The 22,246-nt window shown below is 28.6% G+C and overlaps 2 protein-coding genes across 4 annotated transcripts in view; one reads left to right on the forward strand and one right to left on the reverse strand.

The window, feature by feature from the left end:
- The window catches only part of LOC100205213 (uncharacterized protein C05D11.1), an 80,029-nt gene extending 75,652 nt beyond the window's left edge, over positions 1–4,377 (forward strand). The window contains exons 19-24 of the mRNA XM_065790628.1: positions 1,317–1,494; positions 1,908–2,051; positions 3,022–3,138; positions 3,394–3,437; positions 3,905–4,057; positions 4,212–4,377. Of these exons, the coding sequence (XP_065646700.1) occupies positions 1,317–1,494; positions 1,908–2,051; positions 3,022–3,138; positions 3,394–3,437; positions 3,905–4,057; positions 4,212–4,278 (703 nt within the window). The 3' untranslated portion in view covers positions 4,279–4,377. The remainder of the gene's footprint in view (positions 1–1,316; positions 1,495–1,907; positions 2,052–3,021; positions 3,139–3,393; positions 3,438–3,904; positions 4,058–4,211) is intronic.
- An 8,611-nt stretch (positions 4,378–12,988) lies between these two features.
- LOC100211798 (patatin-like phospholipase domain-containing protein 7) overlaps positions 12,989–22,246 on the reverse strand; it is a 111,124-nt gene continuing 101,866 nt past the window's right edge. For all 3 annotated transcript variants that reach the window (XM_065790630.1, XM_065790629.1, XM_065790632.1), the window contains exons 38-41: positions 17,472–17,511; positions 14,131–14,241; positions 13,841–14,053; positions 12,989–13,209 (exon numbers count right to left, since the gene is read on the reverse strand). In XM_065790630.1, coding sequence (XP_065646702.1) covers positions 13,147–13,209; positions 13,841–14,053; positions 14,131–14,241; positions 17,472–17,511 — 427 coding nt within the window. In that variant the 3' untranslated portion in view covers positions 12,989–13,146. The remainder of the gene's footprint in view (positions 13,210–13,840; positions 14,054–14,130; positions 14,242–17,471; positions 17,512–22,246) is intronic.

Here is a 22,246-nt window from a genome sequence, read left to right on the forward strand (position 1 = left end):
ATAATCAAATGTTTGGTTGATTATTTGAAGGAACATTGTCTATCTCCTTGCCGCCCCATTGTAGTATACGCAGATGGTTGCACAAATCAAAATTGTAACCAATTTGTATCAAATGCCCTTTTTCACCTTGCCGTCCAAAATAATATCAATATAACTCAGAAATACCTAGTAAAAGGGCATACACAAATGGAGGGAGATTTAGTACATGCGAGGATTGAAAAACAAATCAAGGGAAAGGATGTGTATCTACCATTTGAGTATGTAAAATATACCAAGGAGGCCCGGCAAACTCCCTTGCCTTATGAGGCTGCATACTTGAAATATGACTTTTTCAAGAATTTCTCTAATATAAGCTATTATGACTCAGTTTGTCTAGGAAGAAAGAAGGGTGACCCATGTGTTGTTGATGCTTGCTGTTTCCAGTACCTACCCACAGGAATGATTCAATACAAATAATCTTTTGATGGAAGTTTTGTGGATTTGCCTTGAAGACCAATCAAAGTTGAAAAAGATGAGTCACCTATACAACTATTTAAGGAAAGGATTCTGCTTCTATACACCAAATGGAAACATTTACAAGACTTGAAGTATGTCATCCCAGAGGATTACCATCACTTTTATGACTCCCTTCCTTACAAGAAATAATTTTGTGAAAACACCTGCAGGTGTTGGAGGACACTTAAAAGTTACTCATTAGAACACCAAAGAAGATATATGGGGTTATGTTACTGTTTAGTCCTACTAATTTTTAAAAGACTACCTTTTTACAGTTTTATATGCCTTTTAGTTAATAAATTGTGTCCTTTTTTATTTTAGACAATGCAGTTTTATTATTGACTTACCCTCTTAAACAACACTTATCTCAGACAAAACTTTAGATCAATTCCACATATCTTAGAAAATTGCCCAAATTTCAAAGTAAAAACTTATTTTAATCAAATCAACATTTTAAATGAACAAAAGAATTTAATAGTTTGACATTTTTTTATTTTTTTATTTCTGTGATTTTTTTGAAAAATATCACGTTTTTTGGCTCTCCTGAAAAGTTGTGATTTTTTAGATATGGGGTGTTGGAGTTTAGCCATCGATATGTGTATTTACATATATATACATACATATATACATATATATATATATATATATATATATATATATATATATATATATATATATATATATATATATATATATATTTATATATACACACACTCATGAACAGAAAAGAAGTCTTTCAATGTAAATATTTGTTTATCCACGTAAACAAGTATTATTTATATACATAATATTTATTCATTAAAATGTTTAAACATTTTTAGTTTAAAAGAAGTCCAACAAGATTCTATTTATAAATCAAACCAACTGGCGAAAAAAATTATTGGTGTTGGAAGCGTTGAGTCAGCATTTTTTTACCAATCAAGCACAGCAGTTGATAGATATGATCATCCAGATTATCCTGTTATTTTGGTTTTTATAGAATATTTATGTGGTTTGGAGGTAAAAAATTTTGCAATATTTATAGTTTATAACAGGGTTGTGGAGTCAGAGTCGCAACATTTTTAGCGGAGTTGGAGTCACTAAACAAAATTGCGACTCCGACTCCAATAGTAAAACATCTCGGTAATGCACGTGCATGTACAAAATATTTAACCTTCAAAGAACTTTTTATATATTTGGCAAAAAGATAACTTTTTAATTATCGTGTAATATTTTTTAAAGAATTCAAAGAATTTTTCAAAAATTTTGCTTTTGACTTGGAGTAGTACTCTAAAAATTCCAATGATTGGAGCTGGAGTCAAGTTTTTTTTTACGACTCCACACCCCTGGTTTATAACTTTAAAGTTAATATTTTGTTATTCAACATATGAAAAATATGGTACTCTAACTTGTACATTAAATTTTTTATTCAGGGACCACTCTGGCGTCAGATTCGTGGTTTGGGTTTGTCCTATAATTATGCCATTCATTGCGCTCCTGCTGTTGGAACATTAACTTTTATTCTTTCAAAATCAACTCATGTGTTTAATGCTTACAAAAAGGCAAAAGAAGTTGTTGTAAGTTTTTTGCAATTAATGATCTTTCACCATTTGTTTTTTTATGAATATTCTTTTTGATTATATTAGGGATCCATCAAATCTTCTAGGGCTATGTTGCAAGTTTTTTAGTGTAGTTATATTTTATTGTATATAGCATATATAGATCATATTTAAATGTTTTTCAATAATATTGTAAATTAGTTGATAAATTTGTTTTATGGATATACTTTTTTATCTCTAAACAATATTTTCAATATTTTGATATGTATTTTTCTATACAAATTAGTTTTTTTATTTTTAAAAATAATTGATAAAAAAAATTGTCTAAAAGTTCTAACTTACAAAAAAAAAATTATATACATATATATTTCTGAGAAAATAAAATGATTGATAAGCGAAATTCAAGAAAATGTTATATATCACACAATGGCCTCCCATTATCTCTATTTCGAGGCAAGACAAATGGGATTAAAAAAATAAAATTACATCTAAGAGTGAGAGAAAGCTAGTAATAAGTTCTCCAGGTATACTTCAGCTATGAGTCTACCATAAAAGCTAGGACTCAATAGACTTGAAGGGTTTTCAATGAAATATTTAATAAAGGTTGTTTAACCCAGACGATCAAGCATCCTCCTAATGTCATGTTTTATTGATTAACAGTGGGAAAGGTCTTGGTCAATTGAATATTGTGGATAATTAATGAAACAGAAATGATACAATAAATGTCATTAAAACCCTGACTTTTTTGTAGCATTTCTGCTTCATTACTCAATTAAAGGAGTGGTTTCCAAATAACAAGATATATATTTTTAAAAAAAACCCATCCCACAATACAAAATCCATTTAAAACTATTAGTTTTTCAAAAAATGGTTGAATCGGCCATTTTTAATTAGTAATTACCATTATTATAATTGTTATTTTGATGTGTTATTTTAGTATTTTGTTTCTACATAAAAAGGTTTTTAAGAATATATTTTGGATTTTAAGGAAGATTTTACATCAGGAAGGGTTTGTTTTGACTATGGTTGTATTGAAGCTGCAAGAAGTGGAGCAATATTTCAAATTATAGAAGGAGAAACAACCATTGGTAACGCTGTATCACAGGTAGTATCATTAAAATCTATTTTATATCTATATATATATATATATATATATATATATATATATATACATATATATATATATATATATATATATATTTGTATTTAATATAATTTATATTTGTATTTAATATAATTCTATAATTATTATTATTACATATGATATATCATTTTATTATATTCCTGTAAAATTTGTTGAAAAATATATTTGGTTATTAAATATTTTAAATTAAAAAAAATAATTTAATTTATGATTTAGGCCATATTAGCAGAGTTCAAACGAATCCCATCGACATTTCATCGGTAATTTTTTTTTTTAATTCAACCAATTTTTTTCGTTTTCGTTTTTAATTTAAAAAACAAATCTCTAATTTTTGACTTCAATAGCAAACATTTTACCAGCTGATTTTAAGTTGTTTTTTTGATTTTTTTTACAACTTAGTTATTTTTTGATAGCCTATTCAAAATTAAAAAATTTAATTTAAAGTTTGCTTTTTAACTGATTTTTTTTTTTTTAATAAACAATTTTTTTGAATACTTGACGCAAAAATTGAGTAACGTTGCGCAAATTGAAAACACAAATTTTATGCTTAGATATGTATTAGTCAGATTTATGCAGTTTATGATAAAACCGATAGCATATCATAAGATAACATAGCATATCAGAAGATTAGTTTAATATATTTTCTAGTAGCTAAAAGATACATTAGTTCATCCTTTTGTTTGTGGTGCCATTGTGCTATATTTAAATTCCTGAAAAAACTTTTTAGTGATTTAATCGCAAAGATATCGTCCGTAACAGCAGACGATTTAAAACGTGTTGGCGAAACTTACTTTACCAAGTTATTTGATGCGTCGTTTACAACTACCGCGTTATGCTGTCATCCCACAAAAGTTAAGGAAACCGTTTCAGCATTTAGCAGGTATACTTTTGAACAATTTTTTTTTTTTTTGATTGACTCGCTTTAACTAGTAGTTTTTTTCATTCTATTTAATGATTTACATTGGTTTTACGATTTAAAAAAATTTTGTGAAGTTACCTTTTTCATTTCACCTTTTTTTTACTCTTATTTATAGCATTGGAGTATTTTTCGAGACTGTGTTGTCACTAGATGAAGAAATTCTCAAGAAATTGTCAAACTAGTATGCAAATAGTCAAACTAATATATAGTTATAATAATTATATTTAAACAAAAACGAAACAAATGTTTTTTTTTAAAAAAAGATTTCTAATTAACACAAATAATGCTTTATATTTACATTATGTTCAGAATCAGTAAAAGTAAAATAGACTCCCGGTTTATCGAACTAATACTTATTGTGCAGGTTCTGTTTTAGAACGCGGAGTACCCAATTTTGTACGCGAAAAAGCGAGTTTAGTATAGTTCTTTATAAATATATTAGATAAGATTCTATTACAAATGTTTATTTTCGGAATAGCATGATAAAAATAAATTTGATTGATCAAATTAAAATATTCAGATACTAGTTTTCGACAAACCATAACAGTAAAACCTAGTTTCATAAATAAAATAAATATTTTCATAAATAAACAGAAAAACAACTGATGACACAAAGAATCACTAGAAAGTTATAAACCTTCCCCATTTAGTTCTTTCAAGTAACTCCCACACATATCAAAATAAATAAAAGTATCTTCAGCATTATATAATTTGGTTTTGTGAACAATTTATCTAGCAATATAAACACACCCCATTTTGCTGCCTTGTTTCATAGACGCTTGAATGGATGCTCTCAAAAATTCTGTATCAAAACTTAATAAAAATAAAACATGGTGAATGTGAATTTTTTCAATAACTTGTTGTGCGGAATAAAGTGTGCACCATCAACACCCTGCTTTAATTTACCAAAAGCATTCTATAAAATATCAGTTGAAAAGTCACCAAGCTTAATTAATTGATCATCTTGACTAGTCAAGTAAAAAGCTAGTTAAATCCATTAAACCTCCTAATGTGTGAGATTTTTATCTCGAAGTTTTCTTGCCAAAATTAATGTTTTTACTCTATTTTCATCATTTTTTGCGCCAATATTTGTGCACATTTCTGTTTTCTTCAATGAATGTTGCAGATAATTTTTAGCACATTGAATGTTTTGATAAATGTTGTAGGCAAGCATTTCGAAAAATAGCTTGCAAAGAATCTCGCAATCTTGCATCATCAGTCATTTTTTGCACATTTATAATTTTCCATGCATTAATAAAACTGTGCAGAAAAACAGCACTACCTTTAACTTGTTTCTGATTTATAACTGGGTGTGTTTTCAATGCTGTCAGGTTTTGTTTTTCACAAAAAACACACATTACTAGTTTCATATTTTGCATAATAGTTTAACATAATGTGTTAAGTGAGTTTAATTCTAACATCTCAGTTTCGTAAAATCTTTTCAATCAGCAGCTAACTCCTCGGTAAGTCCATTGTTACGTATATTCTTTTATATCTGAACATAATTATATAGCAAAAACATTTTTGTTTTAGTTCTCCGATGTTTATTAGGAATGATATCAAAAAAAGTAAAAAAATATATACTTACTTGAATGTTATCGCAAATTAAAGAAAAACTTTTTCACTATACTGTTCAATAGGTTCAATTATATTAGCAACAACACTGTATTTGAAATCAGAATCCAAATTGTATTAGCAACAATACTGTATTTGAAATCAGAACCCAAATTGTATTAGCAATAACACTGTATTTGAAATCAGAATCCAAATTGTATTAGCAACAATACTGTATTTGAAATCAGAACCCAAATTATATTAGCAATAACACTGTATTTGAAATCAGAATCCAAATTGTATTAGCAACAATACTGTATTTGAAATCAGAACCCAAATTAGACACCGATGCCATACTGACAATAAATATAGATTCTGCAAATAAACATTGAGCCATTACAGCAAGGAGTGTTCGGGAAAGCTTCACTGGGTTATCCTGAGCACGACCATGGATTTTACTACCACAAAATGTTACAGTTACTTTAATGTATACTACATCAAACATTATAATGCATGAACGCTGTCTGTCTTCTAAACTGTGAAATATTTTGGAAAATAAAGCTATAGTTTCAAGTTGATTTGTTTCCGAGGTCAGTTTGGTAAAAGATTGTACATTAGGTAGTTAAAAATCATTTCTTGAACGCTTATATAATGGTCAAGATTCTGCCGTATACTCAAAGGCATAAACAATAATATCTGGCGAGTACGCTCGAACAATTATATCTGGTAAGACTCTTCAACAGTAGTACTTCTCATCAAATAATTCTTCTTATGAAACTTCTTTTTTTTAATCATTATTTTTTCAATATTGTTTAAGAACGTACGGCTTCAGATAAAATAGAAAATTTATATACTACCCTTGTTCTGTGGAAGTGTTGAAGTAAAATACTGAACCCAATGTACACTGTGAAACCATTAAAAAATGCTGAACCCAATGTACACTGTGAAACCATTAAAAAATACTGAACCCAATGTACACTGTGAAACCATTAAAAAAATACTGAACCCAATGTACACTGTGAAACCATTAAAAAATACTGAACCCAATGTACACTGTGAAACCATTAAAAAATACTGAACCCAATGTACACTGTGAAACCATTAAAAATCACTTTTAATTTTAAGAAAAAATCTAAAAGAGTATAATGAATAAATAATCTCATTGTTATAACAAAACGTAGAATGAAATATAAAGTTTTTAGTTCAATAATATTTATTTATTTAATAACAACAATAATTATTATTGCATTATTATTATTATTAAATAAATTATTATTAAATATCATTATAGCGTGTATTTTCATGAAATACTTTTTAATTCATTCAACATATGATATTAAAAACATTTGTCTGCATCCAATTAATGGGTTAGATAATTAGAATGTTCCTCTCCAAGGCACTTCAGTTTCTTGAATAAAATATTTTGATAGTAAGACAATTTCATCATTATACTTGTAAATTAGAACCGGTAGTTGTCGAGTTTCAACCTTCATTATAGTGTAACTGAATTCTAAGTTTCTTTAAATTCTTTAGCTTTACTAAAACTATTAAATTCATCCTCTTGAATATTTTTAAGTAATAAACGTGTTCGTGTTGTTATACGTGATTTTGCAGGTGCTCTGTAAATTCGACTTAAATTAACGTTTTAAAATATTGGAAGAGGTACATTAAGCCGTTTCTTACCATTAATCATTATTAAGTTATCATAATATCCTACCGAACCATTTAAATATCGATAACAAAAACATCGTTATTAATGATCAAAAAAAGATTGCTGAAAGTTTTAACAGTTATTCTTTTCACAAAACCATTAAATTCAAACACATTACCATTAAAACTTCCAGATATTTTAGTTGATAAAACAAAATTAAAAAGAGCATTTTCTGTGATGTTTCTAGGAATCATTCTAGGTGATCATATTAGCTGGAAAGAGCATATCAAGTTGTTAGAAAATAAAGTATCTAAAAAATCTAAAAGCATTGGGATTATGCATAAAACTAAGTATATTTTAGATAAAGTATGTCTAAAAAGTTTATACTTTGCATTTGTTCACAGCTACATTAGCTACTGCAATATTGCCTGGGCAAGTACTTACCAATCAAAACTAGCCTTAGTCTATAAAAAACAAAAGCAAGCATTCCGCATATTCACAAATGAATATGTTAGTGCTAAACAAATAATGAAAGAACTGAGAGTTCTTAATATTTATGAACAAAACATCTATAGCATCCTTCAGTTTATGTTCAAAGTAAAAAATAATTTGGTCCCAAAAATATTCCATAATTACTTCCAACTTATTGCTCATAATTACGAAACAAAACATTCTAAGTAGAACAACTATACTCCAAAAATGTCTTTGAGTCAATCCCAATTCTCAATATCTAGAAAAGGACCACAATTGTGGAACTCATTTCTCACAAATAAGATTAAAACGACAAAACTTTTTTCGACATTTTAAATGCGTTGTTAAACAACAGTTACTTGACCTCAACATTACTGTAACAATCTCTCATTTTTAAAAAAACTTTTACACGTCTTGAAATTTTTTTTTTTTGATTATGGTTTTATTTATAAAAATGCATTTAATTGTATTTATATTTATAAAGATACTTGGCTTTTTTACTTATTCAAGTTCTTATATTTATATATATTTAAATATCTTATAATTTGTGTTTATCTTATATTTAATTAATTTTGATTGTAAAATATAATTGAAATTAACGGGGCAAAATGATAAGACCATCCTCTTCTGCTTGCTCCAGTCAATTTGTTACGTTAACAATTTTGTAAAAAAATGTTATATTGACAAAAAAGATTATATATCTAACTATCTATTATATTGTATAGCTATCTATTTATAGAAGAGAAAAAAGAGAGCAGTACTACAACATTGTGATAATGGTTGAAAGTTGGATGCAAAAGCTGGTCTAAATATAATAACACTGCGTTTTTATATCTTGTCTAAAAGAGAATATGTTCCGTATGTAGATCAAAGATCCGCTCCATATACGGCAACAGTGTCCCATACAAGGACGGATTTGAGTATTATAAAGATAGAGAATAGAATCCGGAGTAAGAAATTGGCAAGCACGATAAGGAAAAGCAATTTTAGCAGATCCTAATTTTGAAATTGATTTGATATATGGTTTCCAAGAAAGATTGGAAGACAACTTATGGAGAAGACCAACATGCCAAACTTTATCAAAGGCTTTAGAAATGTTGAGAATAATAGCCTTAACCTCTCCACATCCATCTAATGCACGATAAAACCTCTCATTTATTACCGTTAACAAATCAGTAGTAGAACGGGAAGATCAAAATCCATATTGATGATCAAAAAGTAAGTTATTAGATTCAAGATAAGAGATTAGGTGTTTTTTAATTAAAGACTAAAAAACCTTTCTTATGATGGGAAGAAGAATAATGGGGTGGTAGCTGGACAAGTCAGATCGCTCTCCAGAATTTTTGAAAATAGGGTTAACAGATGACGCTTCCCAACAGGCTGAAAAACAAAACTCTGATAAACACATTTAATATAGTTTTTAAAATATAGACAACATCCTTTGTCTTTAGGTGATGTAAATAAATCTAAACCATGCAAGAAAGGAGGAATAAAAGATTTAATCTTATTATAAACACTATTAAAGATTCTCCAGAAGTCTCTAGAGAATCTTTAATTTTTGAGATGAAATACGAGATTTAGTGATCTGAGAATAGCGGGCGTTAGACAAAACCTTTTTACAATGGTTCCAAGCTATAGTAAACAGACGTCTGTTTTCTGGAGAATTGTTTTGACGATAGATATGGAAGTAATGGTTACGATTGGAAATTGCAGCAGCACAATGAAAGGAAAATCATGGGAAAGAGTGAGGTTTGACTCAAAATTGTCGGAAGAGAATAAAAAATTCCATGTCAGTCTGAATCCAAGAGGTTATGTAAGAAGCACATTTGTAAGCAGGAAGACAAAAGATTTCTACCCAAAGGCCATCACCAACAAAATCACGGAAAGCGATTATTAGGATTAGAAACAAGGCATAAGTAAAGTGAAGTAGGTAAATGATTTTGTTTGGAAAGAGAGTTGAAAAGTTGACTATTTGTGTTTGATATTGAGAAAGGCAAAAATAGTGGGCCTTAACACCTGCATAGTTACCGACACTAGAACCAAGCCATTCAGGGTGATGAGCTTGGTTCTAGTGTCGGTAAGTCACCAACAACAACGATACTTGCTGAAAAATAAAGAGAAAGGGCTTGGTCAATTTAATCAGAAATAAGATTGAAGGGTGCAGTCTTGAGATTAAAGAGAGCGATATAGAACAAAGAGAAAGATAATAAAGTAAATTGGTGCTAAACAAAAGCACATAAAAGAATAGTCTGTGGGTTCAAATCTAGTTTCCCGAAAAATGGGTGAATTCTTACAAATGTAAATGCCCTGGCCAAGCATGTGACTATTGGAGTCTTTACGAATTAAAGGAAGATCAGAAGACAGAAGTCTTGTCGTCAAGTTCCTGTAGTAAAGTATTTTTACAAATTTCTCATTATATAAATTTTATAAATTTTAAAACAAGTTTTGAAATTATTAAAGACAAAAAAATAGTAATAACAATATTAGTGGTAAAGTGGTTAATGTTCTCTCTCTGTTCACTAAAACTCTGTTCTTCCAATCATGAAATGTTAGTGAAATTTAGCCAAGTGAACTTAATAATCCAGAATTGATCAGATTTAAATCAGTCCACGAAAAAACTTTTGGACTTTCTACTCTGCATTACTGGTTCAGATCTTTTGAGTATATTTTAAATTTAGGATAAAAGATGTATTAAAAAACGCTTTGCCAAATCCCCGGCTGAAAAGCATCAGTAAGAAATAAAAATTCAACAGAGGTTTCGAGAGTAGCTAGGTGTTACATTTGATATGCGCAAACATGTTTTTGGCAACACTAACGATAGGAACACTGCCAGAAGAAAACTTGAAAATGCTGAGACTTCTGTTAATATGACGGGAGTTGTGGTAGATGTCATTATTAGACTGCAGACAACCCTAAGATCAGTATGAATGAGTTGAACTCAGAAAGATGAACAAAAATAGTCTTTTTTCTAAAATCAATAAGAAAATGTGGAAACGAAATTTGGACAGGTTTGAAGTAGCCAAAAATAACAAGATTATATGGATGGTTAAGCGCCAAACAAGCCTATACAACAAAGTTGAAAAAAAAATTAGTTTATATTAAAAAATAATTTATGTATTGTTTCTTTGCAAAAACACAAAAAACTATAACTAAAATTTTCAAGTGCACTGAACTGCAATTACTTTTAATTTTTTGGTTTAGTGTCTTTTGTTAAAAACTTTTAAACTTTGCGTCAAATTATCTCATTTCAACATATTCGTTGTATAAGCTGATTTGGCGCTAAGTCATCCATATAAAGGTTGTTGATAGTTTGGATCATATAAATGCTGCAAATGTAAAAAGTAAAGAATGTGACACACGACCTTATTTATGCGAGTTCATAATATAACATGGTAAATTTTCATATTTTATGGTTAAAAAAAATAAATGAATAAATAAATAAGAAATATTGATACTAAAAAACAAACTAAAGAAGTTTAAAAAGCGCAAAAGAAAACCAGGTACACATGACTTTACTAACTTACTCAATGAAATTGGTTAAAAAAGAGAATGATTATGTCAGGAAGACAGAAACTTCTATGATCTTCATATGTTTGCAAATAGTACTGCACCTCAACACAAGACACACAAGGAATTCCTATTAGAAAAAAATAGATTAACAAAATGTCAGTCAAAATAGTAAAAATGAATTAAGCATTGAAGATAAAGAAGATATCAGCACTGAGGAAGAAAAACAAGATTCTCGAAGTGATTTTGAATATTTAGAGACGCCAACAAAATCTAATGACAAAAAACAGATTTAGCGATAAAGTTGATGACAGCAGCAAAAATGAGTACAAGAAAGACACTTACAGTCTGAAAAACTTTAGCAATCACTGGAATTTCTATTCCAACTTCAAGTCTAAATGGTGTTTACAAGGCTACAGTAAATGCAGAAGAAAAATAAAAAATTAAAACATTTATGGGATTTTTAAAATACAAAAACTGGAGCTTGCACTTTGGTGAAAGGCATATAAATTACGGGTCATTAGATTTTAGTTCTAAAAAATTATATTCAAAAAGTTAAACCAGTGGTTCTTCTTGCTCTGGTCAATCGAAAAAGTGAAACAATATTTAACTCTGGAGAGATCATATAGATTTTCTTATTCACTTGATTACGTGTGACTGATAATTTAAAAATATTGGACGTTTTCGTAAAATATATATAAAAACTTTGTCAAATATGAAAAATTCAAGATGAAATAGCCCAGCAATCTACGCGTTGCAAGCCACAATTTTAATAGTTGAAATATGGCTATAAAGCCAGTTTTATAATCAACAAAGATACAATTATCTGGCCAAAATTAACAGGTTACTTAAAGATATTAAAGACTTGAAAGAACTTTTGGTCCGTTGAGCCAACACCAATTCCAATTTAACGGTCAAATAAATTTTAACAATCATACAAAATTTACTTCATTGTGTAAAAGTATTGAAAAACGTTACATTAAATTTCTTTTGACAATTAAATACTAAAATTCATGTTTGTATTTTTGATTTTTTATGAAATACATTTTGTACATATAAAATTCTAATAGGGACGTGATGTTTTTTAAGTTTTTTCTTTAAGTTGACAGTTGCTATTGGTAATTGTTTAATTTTTGCATAAAAACACCATGAAAAATAACACAGGGCATTATTTTAAAAATAGACGCATTCCTATGGCCGATCCAGCACAAAAAAAAAGAAACGTTGATATTTTTTTGCTATTGCGTTTAAATTAAAAACATTACAAAAGGTTGAATTTTATATTACAAGAACAGTCTTCTTATAAACTTGACATAAAATTAAAGAAGAAATACCCTATATTTATCCATCAAATTAAAAGTTATTTAGAACATCAGCACTTTTTCATAAACTGAGTCGCGACTCATTTGTTGGAATAAATTAGCGCTGGATGTAGTTGATGCACCTACGGTAAACTTTTTTAAAAAGTATCTTTAAAACGCTGCTTTGGTTGCAGAAACGCCGATCGTCAGCATAGGAAACCTGCTGTTGCTTTTCTTCATCAATATATAAATTTTATATATAAGTTTTATTGATTACTGTAAGAAATAAAATAAAGTTTTGTTTTTTTGAATAAAAGAAATACCACGTGTTGTTTACTTGTAGAAATCAATACAATAAGGGAATTAACGGCATGACGAAAAAAAAAGAAAAAAAAGAAAAAAAGAAAGTGAACCAATTATCAAGTTCTTAAATAAATCTTTCTAATAAAATATACATTTTATAAAAATAACAATTTTGAAAAGTATTAAGAAGGTTTATGAAATTGAACAAATAAAATTAAAGATATAGAATATACATGTTATAGGTGCCAAATTCGATATTTTTATCATGAAATTTGGTTTAACCGAGGTACTTGACGACGTTTTCGTAATCGACTTAAATCTTCAGACTAAAATAGGAGTATAACAATTAAAAGAAATTAAATAATAAATAAAACTATATGAAATAGTAGTGTAATTATACTTGTCCTCACGCCTAATAGTATTGCAAAACACCGGGTCAGTGTCATAATGACTTAAGAATATTTCGGTGTTTAATATAAGTCTGTTATTTTTATAGGAACTTATTTTGAATTTAGAAAGATGTTATGCAACTACTTTGTACTGCATTTAAACAATTATTCTTTTATATTAGGACTGGTAAAAAGCACTGTTCTTTTCGTGCCAACATTCAAACTTTGACAATTTATTCTTTTCTCTTTTTGCAATTTATGAAGTGATTTGTAATATTTTTATCGTAAAAGTTTAAAATAAAGATAAAATTTATCGATCTAATAACGTGATGATATTCAATTAATACAGATTAATTTTTCTTTTCTCTGCAATCAACTAAACATAAATTGTAAAAAAAATGATTTTAAACCAATAATGACTTTATTTTATACTTGGTTGGACGACATTTTTGGGATTAAAAATTGCTTGGGAGTTAATGCATGTTTATACACTTAGTTTAAGAAGATTTTAGATTATATATTTGTTTACATTTTTTTTCGTCTTTTTTATTTACAAAAAATTGCTTACTTCATATCCTATTTCTTCAGGGGCACTTAGATATGATTCTGTAAAGCATTCCTGATCAGATACAGTAGCTCTCTCATACTCGATTTTGTTAAATTCATCATCTTCATCATCTTCTGAATAGTAATCAAAAATTTTTGTAGAAATTGCTGCAGCAGGTTTTATTCGAGATACTAACTCAGCAAGATCAGTAAAAGATGGAGCAGTACTGTTATGCTTTAAAAATTGCAATAATAAAATATAAACTTTTTGAGTAAAAAAAAAATCTATAAAATAATTAAAAAAAAACATACAACAGTTATTTGTTTTGACTTTTGATTCTGTTCATTTGAAGCACCAAAAGCAAGACGATCTGACTTTAATAATCCATCTAAAACAGCTTTTCCATGGTGATATCCACACTCCTAGAATTTTATTTTCATACATACGCATGTATAAACGCTTAACAGTAATAAACGTATACATGTATGCATATTCATAACAATTATGTATGTATGTATGTATGTATGTATGTATGTATGTATGTATGTATGTATGTATGTATGTATGTATGTATGTATGTATGTATGCATGTATTTATGTATAAATCGGCGGAACATATGGCACGACAGATTTTTACAATTTCCTGATTAACTATTTTACTACGAGAACAAAGATAAACCTGTCAATGATGAATTCAATTATATTTGTGTGGCAAGCAATTTGCAGGTGCGGTATAGGGTCTTCTTGTTTTGTCACTGAAAAAACCTTGACATTAAACTCGACATCAAAGATTACCTCCAAAAAAGAAATTTTGAATTTCAAAGTCATTTATAAAAAAGCACCAATGCCTCTCTTTCGGCCCAATTTAATTGCTTCTCACTAATTATAAGAAAATTCTCTAACTATAAGAAGATTCTTTCTAAAGATACAAATCCACCCAAACGCAACTCATTAACCTCCAAAGGAAATCATCAAGTCCATTTAAATTAACTTGAAACGCTAATTATTGTACACATTTCATTTAAAAAAAAGTTTGAAACGAAAAGCTTAAATGTTTTTAGAAAAATCTTAAATAAAAATTGACCAGATTTTTTTGAATGAAACAGGTCACCATCATATTATAGAAATCAATCCCTACCACGTCCCTGGTAGTACTAAACCATGTTTCTGTGCAGAGGCCTTGTTCTTCAAAGTTTGTTTTTAAATAACCATTAAAAAAAAAAACTTTGAAAATTCTTCAAAACTAAAGTGATTCCTCAGCCTTAGGAAAGTTGGTCTGTAAACTAATGGTCTACCCAATCATACAAAATAAATCGAAATACTCTCTGCAGAACTGTCCTTGAATTAAAATGAAGGCCAGGGTCACTAGTATAGCTCTGGAATTCCATCTTGCATTGCTGATGTTGGGTATTTCTAAAACCTGATCAATGGAAAATGTCCCTTTTTATCAAAAAATCAGAACACTCTAGTGAGATGAAATAAAAATTTCATATTATATCTCCAGCCTGATGTTTCTAGAATTCCTTCTATTCCGTTATCAAACAGTGTTTTCAGTTGGTCATACTCCTTTAACAGTTGAGATACAAATGGATATTCGATGTTCATCGATTGTGTTTTATTTCGAAGTTCTTCATCCATCACCAAACGGAGGATTCTATCTAATACATGGTGTTGACAACTGATAAACTGAGGTTTGTTGATGCGTTTCTCTGTAAAAATTCGTTACAATATTACAACAATACCATTCTTTTTTCCAGTGTTAACGCTGGTGGCATCTGCAACAATCATCTGTATTGAATTCCATAGGTGAAATTCATCGAGGACTTCAGAAATTCCTAGAGCAATAGTTTTTCCCCCGCCATCTACCAAGCCCAGGACATCCATGTTGATTTCTCTTCTTTCATTTTTAAGGACGACCACTTGATAATTGATTCCGCTGATGCGCTTCATATGCAACTTTTCAATCATTTCTTTTTTCAGCTTGATTGCCTATTTGATTGTTGACTTGTAAATAGGTGATTGACATGGAGTTGGGATGTCAATGCCTTCACGAGTCAATTGCTTGCATATGTTAGCAGCTTTGTTTGTTGACAATCTTGTGTAGATCATCAAGTCGACTACAACTTTGTTTTCATGATGTTTTCTGCTTGGTGTAGGAGTAATCTCATCTTCTTCATTGTTTTTATACTCACTGTCGTCAGCCTCAGTCAGAATCACTAAAACCAGGATAGTAAGATGATGAGTTGGATGACCTATTAGAAAGGTTTTGTTTTTTAGAGGGATGGATCATTTCTTTGCTGGCCGCTTGGCCTGTAGAGTATCCTACTGTTCCTTTGCTTTCCATTTGGAGGTGGTACAATCACTTGTCCTCGGAAGATAACCATGTTCCATCCACTTTAGTAATATCAAAAATTTCATCAAGGGGTTCATAGCTTCTCTGCTTGACACATTCATCAAACATTTCAGTATTTTATCAAGCTTTACTCGTATAACTTGATCAGATACATGAGGAAAATTCAGTTTATTCTTCCACAATTTGGTGACTTCTTTGGAAATTTCCCCTATTTGCTCCTTTCTTCCTTTGATTTTTGGTCCAAGGAAATGGTAGCGCCCGATAACTTGCTTTTGGAGAGGCATTCTGCACTTTTCTTTCAGTGAATATTCTTCCAAAGGGACCATTCTTCTTCTTTTATGAGAGTCTTTAAAATTTACCAGATTATTGCTCCACCCTTGTTCTTCTGAATGCTACTATTGCTAGGCTTGTATGTCGCAATGTGTTGCTTCTATAATAACTATAAAATTAAATAAGCAGCTATATATATACACAGTCTAAATTGTTCTAGAATATTCTAAATTGTTCCAGAATGTTCTAAATTGTTCTAGAATATTCTAAATTGTTCTAGAATATTTTTAATTGTTCCAGAATGTTCTAAATTGTTCCAGAATGTTCTAAATTTTTCTAGAATATTCTAAATTGTTCTAGAATATTCTTAATTGTTCAAGAATGTTCTAAAGTCGTCTAAAATATTCTGGAATTTTCCAAAATGTTCTAAAGTTCTAAACACTTCTAATCCATATAAGTTTTGAATGATTTTCTGCAAAGCCACACGTATTAGTAGTAGCCGTAACAAGATTAAATAAATTTTTGAAAATTGAACATGTTTTCAAAGTTTGCTAACAAAAATTCATCAATTTATGAACAGGAAATTTTTTTTTTTTTAAATAGTCAAAAAGTCATAACCCTATTAGACACCCCTCCCCCCCACTGGACAGCCATATACAAAGTATATGCAACGAACATAAGTAACATTAAACATTTAAATTAACTAAATTTAAATTGAACATATTTTTATCAGATATTTTTAAATAAAGCGTTTTCTTTTTTGATTATTTATTTATTGTAATTTAATATATATATATATATATATATATATATATATATATATATATATATATATATATATATATATATATATATATATATATATATTAACTTCATTCATTTAAATAAATTCATTGTTTATTATAATAACTATTTAAAATATAAGAATTAAAAAATAATTAAAAAAAAGACAATGCAAACACATTTTTAACAAAAAACTTATTTTATATATTATAAATATATTTCTGAAGATAAAGCTAAAATAATTACCAATATCTCGTCGAAGCTACCAAACTGTAAAGTTTTAAACCTAGAAAAAAAAAAGAAAAAAAAAATTATATAGACAATTTAAGATGAGCTAATTGATATTTAAATGCCAATTAAATCTTCATAAGTTTGGTTTGTTAAAATTATTGGGCCAACTCATAAAATTTGCATAAGGTGGTCAAGTGCTATTCCAAACCAGTTTCTCTGTCTAGAATGAATTAAGTTTAACATAGTATATATGTATGTGTATATATATATATATATATATATATATATATATATATATATATATATATATATATATATATATATATATATATATATATATATACTTCAAATATATTCAAAAGGTTGAACATATTTGAAAAGTATAAAATATATTCGGAAGGTTTTGATTCAGGCAGACAGTCTTATCTTAAATTTTCAAATTCTTTTCTGGCTTATTCCATAAAAATCTTAAAAAAGATTTTCTTTACAATTATTACAGTTATTCTAACCCTCTTTAAAGTTCCTTTTTATTACAAATTTCATGTAATAGTTATTGAATGCTAATAAGAATACTCTTTCAATAAAATGACATTTATTTTTAGTTAAGTTACGTAGCAAAAGTTTTTAGACAATTAACACTACACAATTTTGTAGTTATTTTTATGATGTGTTAATGATGTTTTATGATGATTTAATGCTAATAAATTACACAAAACAAAATTTATTAAATTAATTTTTTATTTACCTAAAGTATATAAGTTGACTATTTTTTTTAGTTTTAAATTTAAAATTTTAAAAATATTAATTCGCCTCCCCAAGGCCATGAAAACCACTGCAGTCAAGAAGACTACTTTACTTGTGGTTACAATCATCTTCCACCTCTATAACTCCATTATAGAGTTGAGAGAGGTACTATCTCTCTCAACTCTATAATTAACATATTAAGCACAGTACTAACAGGGGCATAGTAGGGATCAAACTCGGAAATTTGACCTACCTATTCAATTAAAATTAAAAAGATGTATAAGTAATAAAAAATAAATAATAAAAAACAGTAAATAAAATAGTTAAAACTAAAAAAAAAACATAACACTTTAAAAAAGTAAAAGTTTATGATGGAGGTTTGATCCCCACATAAAGTAGGTTCCAACTTTGTGCCTCATTTTCATTGGATTGTGATAACCACAATGGTATGCTAACTTGTTGGAGTAATTTAACAATATTCTTAGACGTTATTCATCTAATATTAATTTTTTATAAAAAAAAAGTTCTTAAGTATATTTTTCGCAAATGCCCAAATACGTTTACAAATAAAAATATTTTTTAGCATATGCCCCAATCAAAAACATTAAATGCCTGTATTATTTTTTTTAACATCTTTGCTTCCTACAAGGCTGCAAGCAACCACTATTAGAGTTGAATGTTACTGGAAGAGAAAAGATGAAGATCGTAGAGCAAGATAATGATTGACAGATGACTTAAAAGATTGCAAATTATATGAATCAGGAAAGCAAGTTGAAGGAAGCGAATTCCAAAGAACTGATGTTCAAGGAAAAAAACTAGACAAATAAGAGTTTTTGGAGCACTTAGGAACAGTCACAGAAAAAGGATCAGACTTAATTGAATGACAAGTAACATGAGAATGAATTTTAGTAGATGACAAAAGAGACGCTAGCTCTTTAGAGCAGTGCATATTATGGTATTTGTAGAAAAGAGAAAGAGAAGCAACATTATGACAATGTGTAAATGGTTAGAAGTTGGCTGTAAGAACAGGTCCAACTATGTTTACAATGCATTTTTGCACCTTGTCTAAAAGAGAAAGGGCATCATTAGAAGATCTGCCCCAGATATGGCAACAGTATTCCATACAAGGCCAGATTTGAGATTTATAGAGATAGAGAATAGAAACCAAAGTAAGAAAGTCGAGCTCGATAAAGAGATGCAACCTTAACAGATGCTAATTTTGCAATGGATTTGATATACATTTTCCAAGAAAGATCGGAAGTAAGAGCTAATCCTAGAAGATGAAGGGTAGATGACTCATTGAGTACATTACCGTTCATATGCATTTCACAAAGCAAAAGACTAATGTAAAAACTAAAGTAATTATAAAGTACTGGAAATTTGGGCAGAAATTAGGGTGCCAGAACCGATATAGCTATGTGAAAATCGGCAATCAAAGTCAATAATAGCCTTACAAAAAAAATGTGACTATCACAATGATAGTCACACTTTTTTAATGTTCAGCTATTTATGTTGTTATCTTTTTTCTAGTTTCATCTACATAAAAAGTGTCACATTCAATTTGGTAAATTCCTGGGTAACTGTTTGGAGGTAGCTTTAACTTATTTTGACATTTCTTATGCCAACCAGAGACATATTTATATTTTTAGCTCCCTGAGGCACTGTTCCTTTAAGTGCCCTCTTTTAAGAACAACTGTCAACTTTGATATGGAGTGATTATTAAAGAACAAAAACATTTTGAATACTAAGAAATATATTAAGTTAAACTAATTACTTAAAATATTTTAAAAAATTATAATTTTCTACATGAGTATTTGTTTTACAAGTGTATTAATAATGCCATTAAAGTAATAACCATTTATGGTAAGTGCAGACTCAATAGATAGAATTGCTAACCTATTAAGACAATCACCAGTCATTCCCAACCTCAAACAAGATTTAACCCTTTTTAATGCTGAAAAGGATCTCTCAGCTGAACATTTAGACATTGGGCAGCATAGATAAAGCTATATCTAGTAAGGAAACAATTCTTGAAGTTTATCAGTTCTGATTATTTTACAAATATCTATTTATAGTTTTAGGTCTTATGTTTTCAGTTAAACTCATTAAATAACTTCTGAATTGTATAAACTCGTTAGCAAATAAATATGAAAGATCATTTAAATATATTTTGAAGTATTTCTGATTTTTTGTAAACTTCTGATAGTGATTATTTTTTATTATTTGAAATAAAAAGTTAAATTTTTTATTGGCTTTACCGTAGCACAAATTTCTTCTTTCTAGTTCAGAATGTATTTTATCAATAATAGCATAATATGTATTAAAGAGTCTCGAATTTCAAAATTTATTTGTTCTTCTCTTTTTTTATTTGAATTTACTTTTCTTTTTCTTTTGCGTATTTTTTGATACATTTTGTGTCCCCATTTTGTTTCGTATATTTTGTGTCCCAATATATTAACTGTTCTCACTCTTCACAGATAACAAACATTGTTTGTTATTCTTCACAGATAACAAACATACTCCTTAGATCTCACTCTTTACAGATAACAAACATGCTCCTTAGATCCCACTCTTCACAGATAACAAACACACTCCTTAGATCTAATACATTTCAAATTAACAATTCATATAAACTTACAACTGTTTCTAAATCGATCTCAACTGACTGCAATTGTTTACTAGTCTATTTGAATATCTCTAGTATATCACCACATAATGTGGCTATTATAGCTGTTTCAAGACCGTCTAATTTTAAATATAGTCTATTAGCTTCTGAATTTGTGGTTGACTTTTCTGATTTCTCATCTTTGATAAAAGACAGTTAATTAATTATTTCATTCCAATTTTTGTTTAAACTAATACTTGCATCAGATCTTGCTGAACACCTGGTACCTGATAGTTTTTTGCATTTCCTGTTTTAAATAAATTGTTCTAAAGAATTTTCCATCTATATGTAGAAGCACTAAAAAATTTATGGATATTTTGATGCAGAATAAAAAATTCAGAACCATTTCTACAACAGTCCACAGTGCATTCACCAACAGGATTTAAAGAGTGTGCCTAGCATGGTACAAATGTAGCTTAAGGATTAACTTTTTTAATGCGTACTTGAAGTCCTGTATATCTACCAGAATAGTCGTAACTTTGATCGCAACAATTGTTTACATTTATTCCATGCTAACTCTTCAGATTTATGACTAGAGTTGGGTAAAAACCCTAAAAATCTTTCTATCAGACGGCGATTTTTTGAACATAACAAAAAATGAATACAGTTGATCTACATGGCTAATTTCAGGAGTAGAATCAATACTGATGGAAAAATATTTAGCTTCCTTTATTTCTTTAATTATTTGTTGCATAACATTATCTTCCATTATACCTATGAACTGCTCATATATATTAAAAGAGAGGCAAAATGTTGAACCTTTTTCTTTATTGCTAAATTTCTCAATATGCTGTGCTAAAAAAGGATAAAACTGAGCAACATAACTTTTTTTGTCAAATCAACATTTTCGCATGAATAATTCTTACATAATTATTCTTCCAACCATACAAACTTTATTCTACACAACCATATACACACACAACCATAGACACACAACCATACACACAAAATACTTTTATAATGTTTATAAAGATGAATTTCTAATGTTTACATTTTCGTTTTAAAAATATGCGCGCATATACTTATAGGGAGAAAAAACAAATTGAAAATTTTGACAAACAAAGAGTTCTGGAAGATGTTGCTGTGAGTATAGTAAGTGGAGTATTTTGAGGAATGATATTGACCTGTTATTTATAGGAATGGTATTGGTCCATTATTACGACAAATAATACCAACAACATAATCTTACGACAAAAATACCAACAATAACAAACATATTGCACTTTTTAATTCTTTAATCAACTGCATTATTAAGCAAAATGATATTAAAAACACAAAAAATGAATATGAATTTCAATATTCTTAAATATAAGATAATGCACTTTGGCAAACACAAAAAAACTTCAATAAATAATTATTGACAATAATAGTAAGATAAAAT

This window comes from Hydra vulgaris, chromosome 02 (genome assembly GCF_038396675.1).
Source record: "Hydra vulgaris chromosome 02, alternate assembly HydraT2T_AEP".
In the NCBI taxonomy this organism is placed as follows: Eukaryota; Metazoa; Cnidaria; class Hydrozoa; order Anthoathecata; family Hydridae; genus Hydra; species Hydra vulgaris.